Source organism: Chinchilla lanigera, unplaced genomic scaffold, assembly GCF_000276665.1.
Source record: "Chinchilla lanigera isolate Chin_1 unplaced genomic scaffold, ChiLan1.0 scaffold00026, whole genome shotgun sequence".
Lineage (NCBI taxonomy): Eukaryota > Metazoa > Chordata > Mammalia > Rodentia > Chinchillidae > Chinchilla > Chinchilla lanigera.
In genome coordinates, this window is record NW_004955427.1 from 3,132,960 (window position 1) to 3,142,597 (window position 9,638).

A 9,638-nucleotide genomic window follows, 5' to 3' on the forward strand; every position below is an offset into this window, starting at 1 on the left:
AGCGCGGCTTGCAGGCCGGCGCGGGTCTGCGAGACCCTTGAGAGCACATGGAGGGCGCGGGGGACCGCCGGGGTCGCGCGCCCCGGGTTCGGGCCCCCGTGTCGCAGAAGTGCGATGCGGGCGCGCTGGTTACGGAGGCGGGACCCGAGCCCGCTGCCGCGATCGCTGTGTCGGGCGGGGGCGCCCACGGGGAACGCTCTGGGGACTCTAAAGTGAACCGCTTTTCTCTTTAAGAGCTCTCGGAGCATTTGTTACATGCGAGAAGTCCCGATCCAGGCTGCGTACCGACAACACTTGACTGATTCGTGGAGACAAGTGCGGTCGAGTATTGGATGCGGTGGTAACGGTGTGGACATAGTCTTTTTCCTTGTGAAGTAGGTAATCCCTACCACTTAGTGGGTAAGTAGGTAACTAGACGATTCCAAAAAGGTGTTACAACCACTGTCATAGGCAGAGGGTGCTGTGAGAACTAACAGGAGTATTTGCTGTAAAGTATGAAGCCAGACGTAATGTCAGCACTCTAGGAAGCTGAGGCAGGAAGATCAAAAGTTTGAGCCCAGCATGAGCAACGTAGTGAAACTTGTCTCAAAAAAAATTTTAAAGGGGGGACGGTTGCTGGGGATGTAGCTAGGTACAAAAGCCCTGCATTCAATTTCCAGTGCTGCAAAAAATAAAAATGAGTGAAATAAAGTATGAGGAGGTGAAGAATAGCTTAGCTGGGGGCTGTAGCCCAGTGGTACAGAATTTGCCTAGCATGCACAAGGCCCTCAGTTCGAGCCCAAGCACCACAAAAGAAGAAGAAAACAGGTTGAAAAGAGTTGAGTGCTGTCGAAAAGTGTTCGGACAGAGAGTGAGTAACAAACGGATTAGGTGTGATTGAATGACAGGACAGTAATGACATGACCGCATTTCTAGCTCCAGCAGTTCAACACGGGAGGAGGAGAGAGCTGGGAAGGGAAAAGAGATTATTTCAGTTGTTACGGTGGAGGTGTCTTTCAGGTGTTGGTAATGAAAGCTATAGAAATATGTCAGATCTCATGGGGAAATAGATTGAAAAAAGGGATAGAGTCATATTTACTTTTAAAACAGGCGTGGGGAATATTGGCATCAATGCCCGGGCTAGAGAAGCAGAAAACTGAGGAGACTACAAGGTCGTTAAATAAAACCAAGGGAGTCAGGTATTGTGGGGCACGCCTGTAATCCCAGCACTAGGGAGGCTGAGGTAGGAGGTTTGCTGCAAGTTGGAGGCCAGCCTGGACTACATAGAGTGTTTGGGGCCAGCTTCAACTACAAAGTGTCTCAGCTCTCCACCCCCCAAGAAAAAACCCGAAAAACAAACCCAGGGGAATGAGAAAGTTTTATTTTCGGATGTTTTTGTTATATTTTGAAAAAATTTAACGTTTTGTTTTTCACTTTAAAATTGATGCTAGTTTCACGGGGTTTTTTGTTTTGTTTTGTTTTTCCTTTTTGAGACAGGGTCTCCCTATGCAGTTCAGGCTGGCCTTGAGCTCACTTTGCAGCCCAGGCGGGCCTTGAACTCGCAACAATCCTCCTGCCTCAGCCTCCCAAGTGCTGGGACTACAGGCGTGTGTGCCACCATGCCTAGCAATTAGTTTCACAATTTTAAGCATCTTCATCTTGTGGACATCCATTTCTTTGGATAAAATCTTGGAGCTTTATTTGTGTTTTTCGTAGTTGGAGACATAATTTTTTTGTTTTTGGATTTTTTTGTCTTTTTGAGACAGGGTCTCACTATGCAGTTTAGGCTGGCCTTGAGCTCACTTTGTAGCCCAGGCTGGTCTCAGACTTTCAGTGATCCTTCTGCCTCAGTCTCCTGAGTCCTGGGATTACAGGTGTGTACCACCACAGGTGGCCTTGTTTGATAATTTTGTATCCTTTTAAACCTGAGCTGGATAAGAGTTTGTTGGTGGGGTTTTTGGTTTTGGGGTTGTGCTATTTTGAGATGGTCTCCCTATGTAGTAGTGTTGGCTGCTTTTTAATCAGTATATCTGTGCATAATGTATTTCTGTTTGAAAATAAAGGCATTGTTACAGCAGTTTTTAAATGCTTTTCTACCATTTACAATCTTTTGTCACTTTTCTGTTGTCTCCTTGTGTTCTCTTATGAAGGATCTTGAGTTTGGGTATATATCTGGAGGAGACTATATAACATGATCTCACATGTATCGGTCTTATATAACTTTGTTATCCAGTAAGATTGATCCACTGCTCCCCTATATACAAATCTAAAAGGATCTTTTAAGTTAGCTTTTTGAGGGCCAGGGATACAGCTCAGCAGCACAGCGCCTGCCTGGCAAATATGAAGTCATGAGTTTGATTCCTGGTACAAAAAAATACTTTTTGCCTAAAGCTATAGTGAAATTAATGTCTAAAATAGAAATCCAAACAAGTTTTAAACTTGTTGCCCAGGGAGTGACCATAAGCTGTACATTTCACAAGCCAGTTGCATTTTGGTATCAAATTTATATTTGGAAGTTTTAAAAGAAAAAGCTAACTTGATTTTATGTATCTTTTTTTTTACAGAGTTTTTTTTTTTACATGTCTGTTTTCTTCAAAATGAATGTTAGTGTCACTTTCATAAGACCTTTTGCCAGGTATTTGGTGCCACTTACCTTTCCTAAGAAGAGAAATTTATATTCAGCTATTATGCAGAGACATATGTCTTCCAAAATACCAGCTGTGTCTTACCCTAATAAGGAGAGTACATCCCCTCCTGAACAGCTAGAACTGGATGGGTGGAAAACTACAATGAAATCTAGCGTGCAAGAAGCTGTTTCCACAGTCCCAAGCAGCAAGGATGAAGATACAGTAGCTGCCACCAGAGAATTAATCGAGATGTGGAGATTGCTTGGGAGAAATGTACCAGAACACATCACTGAAGAAGAGCTCAAGACTGTCATGGAATGTACCTCTAAGTCAGCCCAAAGGAAATACTTAAAATATTTGTATATTAAAGAAAATCTAAAGAGAGCTAAGCTACTCAAAAAGGAAATGAAAGCAGCAGCAAAGAAAGAAGCACAAAAGGCCAACCTGTTTGAAACCACTGAGGAAAATAAAGAGCAAAACTTTCTATTTCTTCGATTTTGGGACAGGCACAAGAACATTGCAATGGGTTGGAAGGGCGCCCAGGCTATGCAGTTTGGACAACCTCTGGTCTTTGACATGAGTTACAGTAATTACATGAAACCGAAAGATCTGCAGAATACTGTTTCCCAACTTCTAGAAAGTGAAGGGTGCAACAGACGAGATATTGACCCTTTTCATATTTACTTCTGCAATCTTGAAATAGGCAGTGCTTACCATAGAGAGTTAGTTAGATATTATGGAGAAAAATGGGACAAATTGCTTATAACAGCAACAGAAAAGTCTTATGTAGATTTATTTCCAAAGGACAATATTATATATTTAACTGCAGATTCTCCCAATGTTATGACTACTTACAAACATGACAAAATTTATATTGTTGGGTCATTTGTTGATAAAAACATACAGTCAGGCGTCTCTCTAGCCAAAGCAAAGCAGTTAAACCTGGCAACAGAACGCCTTCCATTAGATAAGTACTTACAGTGGAGCACTGGCAACAAGAATCTTACCTTAGATCAAATGACGCGGATTTTGTTGTGTCTGAAAAACACTGGTAATTGGGAAGAGGCTTTGAAGTTTGTTCCCAGGAGAAAACATGTTGGTTTCCTAGACATTTCTAAGCATTCTGAAGAGCTGCTTAACAGACTGAAGAAGGCAAAGACTTTTAATTCATTTCCAAAACGTACTTTAAGTAGACAGACACAGAAAAGTTGGTATGAATGAGAAAATTTGATAGCTTAAAAGTAAGTGGGGTGAAACTATAGTTCTAGTTTTTAATGGAAATAGCCTATTAGCATATTTCTAAATGGAGCTCATTTTCTCTTTGAAAGGTAGCTTTTCCAAACTAATGTAAGTCTCTGTCCAATTACTTAAATCTCTATAGAACAGAATTTTGAGAATGTATTTTGTTTATAATAGTTAATAATCAGAAATCAGCCATGTTGATTTAATGGAATAATCTTTACATGAGGCCAATAAAACACTGTACCATTGGTGTGACTTCTGAATAATGTTTCAGACTTGATTTTCCTCCTTCTGTTTGTTTTCTTTTTTTGAGACAGGGTCTTGCTACTGAGATCAGGCTGGCGTAGGATTCACTATATAGGATTGAACTCATGGTGATCCTCTGGAGATACAGGCATATACCACCTTGTCCTAAAGTTTGTATCTTAAGAAACAAGTATATGTTTTTCTCAAGTATACTAGGTGTCATTTGAAGCAGTGGTTGCTTCAGGAAAAAAAAAGCAATTTATTACAAGTATAGCAAAGGCATCTCTTGAGGTTTAAACAGCCAGTAAGTACAAGAGGAGCAAGAGGTTTAAACAGCCAGTAAGTACTATAGCTGGACATCAGGAACAAGAGGAACCAGAGATTGAACAGCTCCAGAAATTGGTCTTATTTCTGTATGACTGAGCTTCTGCTATAGTCCTACTCCACAGAAAAGTGCACAACTCCTACCAATTCCAGAGCTTCCTGTCAACATTGTACCACCTGAAAGGAGATTATATAGGCCAGTTTAGTTCTCAAATCCACAAATTCTGGAAAATGGTTATAACTGCCTTATCTCTTAGACACCCCTAAAGTAATCAGCCGGCAGGGAGATTGGGTACTGTGACTAACCAAGCTTGGGTAAGGTGTCTTCTAACCACCCGCCAACCAAGGGTGTACTCTGTACAATACAGTAGCTTCCATTCAAAACCTGTGGCTGGTGAAACATGTATTTCCTAGAAAAGGAAACTAATAGATAGGGTGTTACATGCAGCAGTAACCAAATGTTTTTTTCCCTAGGAGGGCAAAAAATTAGTTTTACCTCCACAAACTCACTTTTCATAGAATAGCCAAACTACCTGACATGCCAAAGGATCTCTTGACCAAGGTTCATTTAAGCAATATACCTTAATACCTACACATGCCCAGCATTGTACAATGCTTGAATGTAATGAGTGAACCACCACCTGAAGTTAAGAAACCTTTCTAAATCAATTTGTTTTATAAAAGTAGTAACAGACATGAAAAGAAAAACACTTAAGGAAGATGAGCAGTGTGGTAGCACACACTTGTAATCCCCGCACTCAGGAGGCTGAGGCAGGAGGATCACCATGAGTTCAAGGCCAGCCTAAACTATGTACCGAGACCCTGTCTCAAAATCCAAAGCAAACAATTCCCCTGCAAAATGAACATTAGGGACACTTCATTGTGAACTAGACTATCTGCACCATTAAAATTTTTATAGGTGTAGTGGCACATGCCTATAATTCTAGCACCCTGTCTCCCAAAAATAGTATTTTTAAACGTGGGTAATCAAAATAATGCAGCCTCACAGACTCAGAATTCATAAGGCTGGGGATTGAGTCCAGAGCCTCACCCACAGGGCTACATTCCTGGTTCTTTTTAAAATTCTGGCTAAATTGCCCAGGCTGGGTTCAAACTTACAGTCCTGTTTCAACCTTCCAGAGTGCTAGTATTACAGGTGTGTGCCATAACACCCAGCTTTATCTTTGTTTTTTTGAGACAAGGTCTTATTAGGTAGTCCAGGCTGGCCATAAACTTGGTATCATCCTACCTCAGCCTCCCCTGTGCTGGGATTATAGGCATGTGACACCAGTTGTGACATACAGCTGTCTTATTTTAGAATCGCAGCTTTTATATAGAATCCAGCTGTGGGATCAGGAGAAGCCCTGGAAAAATGATGAGTAAACTTCGACTTGACAACGGTAGTATGCTATGAATCAGTTTCGCTAGACTGTTAAATGGCAAGGATCTTGTGTTTGAGTTACTATGGTAGCTAAGAACAAGGGACTGAGATGGCCTGCCAGGGTCAGGACTAGGGTGAGGCTGCATTTTATTGTAGCTCGGCCTACACTTCGGCTCCACTGCTCACTACCACTTTCTACGTCCCAGTTTCCTTGTCAGTAAAAACGGGAATAATAGTAGTACCTAATTTAAAGGGTTATGATGGTATTTAGTTTCATATTAAATACTTGCAAATATACTTGGCGTGCTATATGAATAAATCATAGATATTATAGTTGCCACAAGTTACACACCTAAGTTGAAGTAATAATTGTTTATATTACCTTCCATTTCTAATTTTTAATCCATCATCTGAGTAGTTCTTTAAGGGTTCTAAATAGCTTCCATTAAGCAAGCACACACCATGGTTGGCAGTGTTAGAAATTTTACCTCAGGGGCTGGGGATTTAGCTCAGCGGCAAAGCGCCTGCCTGGCAAGCGCAAGGTCGTGAGTTCGGTTCCCGGTACCGGAGAAAAACCAAAAAAAAAAAAAAAAAAAAAAGAAATTTTACCTCAAGTATCTTAAGTGACTATTTCTGTAAAACATCCCATTTTTATAGTTAAATGTTTTTATTTATTTATTTTTTGGTATCAGGAATTGAACTCAGGACCTCACACTTGCCAGCCAGGCGCTATGCCACTGAGTAAATCCTCGACCCCTAAATGTGTTTTAAAAATACAATGTAAATAACAAAAAAAGGTCTCGCTGTGTAATTGAGGCTGGCCTTGAGTTCACGATGTGGTCCAGGCTGGTCTCGAACTCGCAGTGATCCTCTTGCGTCAGTCTCACAAGGGCTGGGATTTCAGGCATGCACTACCACACCCAGCAATTTAAAATTTAAAACCCTAAAGAAAATTTTTGAGACAGGGTCTTGCTGTTCAGTTTAAGATGGCCTTGAGTTCCCTAACGCAGGCTGACCTCAAACTTGGCAGCTACCCTCCTGCATCAGCCTCCAAGTGTACTGGGATCACAGGTGTGTGCCACCACATCTAGCTGACAGTGAGAATTTAAGTTGTTTTGTGTGATGTACATAAAACTGATGTGCTGTGCCTTGTGTTACACAACCTTTTCATACCCTCACCCATTTGTAGTAGGTTACTGAGACTGCCATTCTTTTCAATGACTTACTTGTGGAGACTGGTATAACCTAGGTCCTGGGGAAACCACGGTGAGCAGGACAGGCACAGTGTGACTTCATCGCACTGGAAGATGGATAATGACTGCTTCCATCCTTAATTTTTACATTATACATGGAGTCTGGATAGACTTTAGTCACGTGACCTCTGCTTCATTTTCCTCAGATAACATACCCTTTCAAATAAATACATAATTGCAAATAAAATTCTCGTGTTTATGTCCCCATTTAAAAATAAAAGTGAGAATCTCAATGATTATCTTGTAAAGAGCACGGGTAGAAAAAATGTAGCAAATACGATTAAGTACTGCTCTAAAGTAGTCTCCTGGTCAGCTTACATACAAGGTGTGATAAATGGTGGACAAGGGATTTCAGCTCAGATCACAAAATCACCGTCAAACTACCTGTCTTAGTTACTTTTCCTCATTGCTGAGACAAAATAGCCAACACCCAAAATTAAAGAAGGAAAGGTTTATTCAGCTCACAGTTTGTGGAGGTTTCAGTCTATAATGAGCTGGCTCCAAGGCAGGGTGGCATGGTAAGGGGCAACACTTCATGGCAGCACAAGAGCAAAAGCAACAAGAGCAAAAGCGGGGAGAGCCAGCCTCTTCTCCTCGCTTCCATTGTAAGCAGGCTATTCGCCCCACGAGGGCGGGTGCAGCACTCACACCATCTCCCTGCCCTCTTGCACAGGCTCAGGAGGTTTACAAAGCGGAGACTCCGGCCCCCTGTTGAGTCGCTTAGTTAAACTTCTAAACTTCTCAAGTTGACACAATGTATCAACCATAACACGACCCTACTTCTGTCGTGGGACACACGTTAATTTTTTTCATATTCTCAACTTGAAGCCTGGAAATCATCCATCCCAAACACCGAGCAGCTTTCAATTATGAAATGCCTTGTACAAAGGGGCAGGAAATAAGGTTTATTAGTGATATCTGTTGTTAAAGACTTTTTTTCAACACTTTTTGTTTTGTTTTGTTTTCCTGTACCGGGAATCAAACTCATGACTTTGTGCTTGCCAGGCAGGCGCTGTACCGGTGAGCTAAATCCCCAGCCCCAAGATTTTTTTATGAAATTTCTTTTTTCTTTTTTTGGTACTGGAAATCGAACTCAGGACCTTGCACTTGCCAGGCAGGTGCTTGTGCCGCTGAGCTATCTCGCCCTCCCAAGATTTTTCTTTTTTTTTTTTTTTTTAGTGCTGGGGATCGACTAAGTGCTGGGGCCTTGTGATATAGCTCAGGCTGGCTTCCACCCTCCCGCGTGCTGGCTTTACAGGCGTGCACCACCACAGCTGCTTTACAAATGACATTCGACGTCTTCTGAAGAAGTGGGATTTTCCATCGCTTACAGAGCAGTGAGGGCAGATCTGTGGGCAGGGAGCGAACCCAAAATGACTCAGCTGGGAAAGGGCACATCGGCGATTCAGAACAGACTCTCGAGCGCTGTGTATCGTAGAGCACACTCAGAAACCCAGTTCCCTCTGTAGGCAAGTACCTGGCCCTGTGGGGGAGAGGACAGAGGAAGAGACCGTAGGAGAGATGTATGGGCTGCATTCACTCACTGAAAGTTTCTGGGTAAGGGGGCTGGGGATTTAGCTCAGCGGCACAGCGCCTGCCTGGCAAGCGCAAGGTCGTGAGTTCGATTCCGGGTACCCGAAAACAAACAAACAAAAAAAAGGGACTGAAGTCTCAGGGGGAGGCAGAGAATGGTGTAGGATACAAGAATTAAAGATAGGTAGAGGGTTGGGGATTTAGATCAGAGGCACAGCGCCTGCTTGGCAAGGGCGAGGTTGTGAGTTCGATCCCCGGTACCGGAAAAAAACCCAAAGGTTTCTGGGTAAGGCAGAAACTACGGCGGTGTTAAACCTCCGTAAACGGAGAATTTGCAGCTTGGAGAGAAAGTGGCTTCATGCCTTCGCCGCGTGACCTTGGACGAATTACTCCCTGGTCTCAACTCGTGCACGAAGGGGCACTTCCACAGAGACGCGACGGTCGCGTACGGACGGCGTCTAACCCCGGAGAGCGCCCAGCGAGCGCGGCGCGGTCTCCGCAGTCAGGAGACCCAGCCCGTCCCGCTGCCCCGCAGGCAAACGACGCAGGCGCAGTGGAGCCCCAAAGCCCCTGCCCGCCTCGGCGGCACGCACACCGGACTACCGACCTCGCCCAGGGCCCCACCAGGGCGCCCGCGGCCGTGCTCGCGGCCCCGCGCTCCCGCCCACGCCCGCCGCCGAACCGCGTCACTCCCGCCCAGCCCTCCGCAGAAACCGCCAGCTCGCGCTCTCCCTCCCCGCCCCCGCTGCCGCTGCGACGGCTCGATGGCGTCACTTCCGCTTCCGCTTCCCGAGGGGCCCTCTTTTCCGGCTAGTACGGGGCCGCTCTAGGCTGCCGCCGCGCCCGCGGGCCCCACGCTCCGTGGTTACTGGGCGGGGCCGTGACGTCCTTGGCGTGGCTGCAGGGGAGGCCGCGGCCGGGAACATGGCGGACCGAAAGGCGGGAGAGGAGAAGCCCGAGAAGCCGAAGCGCGCTGGAGCCGCCGGAGGTGAACACAACCCCAGCGCCGCGGGCCGCGTGGGCTTCTCCGGGCCTCCCTGTGAGCCCCCGGGT

General features: G+C 44.7%; 2 protein-coding genes across 4 annotated transcripts in view; both read left to right on the top strand.

Moving 5' to 3' along the window:
• The first annotated feature begins 265 nt into the window (after positions 1-265).
• Positions 266-4,111, top strand: Trmt10c (tRNA methyltransferase 10 homolog C (S. cerevisiae)). 3 transcript variants are annotated; one of them, XM_013515081.1, is made up of 2 exons: positions 266-346; positions 2,544-4,111. In XM_013515081.1, exon 2 carries the CDS (start codon positions 2,559-2,561, stop codon positions 3,825-3,827), a length of 1,269 nt encoding a protein of 422 aa, XP_013370535.1. In that variant the 5' UTR covers positions 266-346; positions 2,544-2,558; the 3' UTR covers positions 3,828-4,111. The 3 variants fall into 3 exon arrangements, with proteins under 3 accessions (XP_013370535.1, XP_005386380.1, XP_005386379.1); XM_005386323.2 differs by having other exon boundaries at positions 292-374; XM_005386322.2 differs by having other exon boundaries at positions 314-399.
• A 5,269-nt stretch (positions 4,112-9,380) lies between these two features.
• Pcnp (PEST proteolytic signal containing nuclear protein) overlaps positions 9,381-9,638 on the top strand; it is a gene marked incomplete in the record, with an annotated part of 19,833 nt that continues 19,575 nt past the window's right edge. Inside the window, 1 exon segment of the mRNA XM_005386324.2 lies at positions 9,381-9,573. Coding sequence (XP_005386381.1) covers positions 9,510-9,573 — 64 coding nt within the window.